The 1,034-nt window shown below is 44.2% G+C and overlaps 1 protein-coding gene across 1 annotated transcript in view; it reads left to right on the forward strand.

Annotated features, from left to right (window-relative positions):
- Positions 1-1,034, forward strand: part of Ccdc162p — a 252,570-nt gene that overhangs the window by 168,124 nt on the left and 83,412 nt on the right. Inside the window, exon 29 of the mRNA XM_023722322.1 lies at positions 126-291. Coding sequence (XP_023578090.1) covers positions 126-291 — 166 coding nt within the window. The remainder of the gene's footprint in view (positions 1-125; positions 292-1,034) is intronic.

Below are 1,034 nucleotides of genomic sequence, written 5' to 3' on the forward strand. Positions count from 1 at the left end.
AAAAAAAAAAAAAGTTTATATGAGGATGTATCTTTAAAGACATTGTCCCTAATTGTATTTGAATATTGTATGTGTCTCTTGGAAACTTCCTGAAGCTTATTGCCTTGTGTTGCTTCTACCTGCAGGCAGCTTTTAGAGCCTTAAAGTTAACTCTGCAGCTGATAGCCTCTCTCCATGACATCGTGGCCTACCTTCTCAGTGTCACTACACTTGGCAATTGTCCAGCATGCTTTGAGTTTCCCTTAAGTCCTCGCCCTTCGAGAGGCACCTGGGGAGGAGCTGAGGACATTGGTAAGTGGTTAGCGTTCATTAAAAACACATTGCATATGCAGTTGAAACTCTATGAAGCTCTTAATACTTGGAAAATAGAAATATATTTCTTCATAAATGACAGTGATTAGGGTAAAGGAAGAGTCCCTGCTTCCAAACTGCATGTTTACCCAGTTGATTCCACACTCCACAAAGTCAGGAGGCCCAGGGTTGTATTTTGCCTACAGTTTTGGCTACCACAAGCTAAGGATGTCACAACCTGGGGCTCTTGTTTGTCCTTCCATAAAATGAGGCTGATGATACCTGTCTCATGGAGTGTTCTGTGAATTGAGTTGTTGGTAAATGTTCTAGAAGAATGCATATGGCCCCACTAAATATTGGTTTTATTTCATTCCCTTTCCTTCCTAGTCTTGTTTAACTCACCTGGCAAGATCAAAGCCAAACATGTACAGTTAAGAAGCTTAGGGCCAACCAGATAGCTCATGAGATTAAAGCGCCTGCTTAGGCAGACGCAGGGACTGAGGTTGGATCCCCAATGTGCCATGCCAGTCCCGCCCCCAGGGTGCACTGAGATGGTGATGGAGACTGGGAGTGGTGGTGGGTGCCTATAATCCTAGTGCTTAGGAGGCTGAAAACAGGAGAATCACTGAGTCCATTCTGTGTAGTAAGACCCTGTAGACCCTGTACTAAATACAAAAAAGAAAGAAGAGGAAGGAGAAGGAGGACGAGGAGGAGGAGGATGAGGAAAAGGAGTTCGAGGAGGA

The sequence above is a fragment of the Octodon degus genome, unplaced genomic scaffold, assembly GCF_000260255.1.
Source record: "Octodon degus isolate 3935 unplaced genomic scaffold, OctDeg1.0 scaffold00090, whole genome shotgun sequence".
Taxonomy (NCBI): Eukaryota; Metazoa; Chordata; class Mammalia; order Rodentia; family Octodontidae; genus Octodon; species Octodon degus.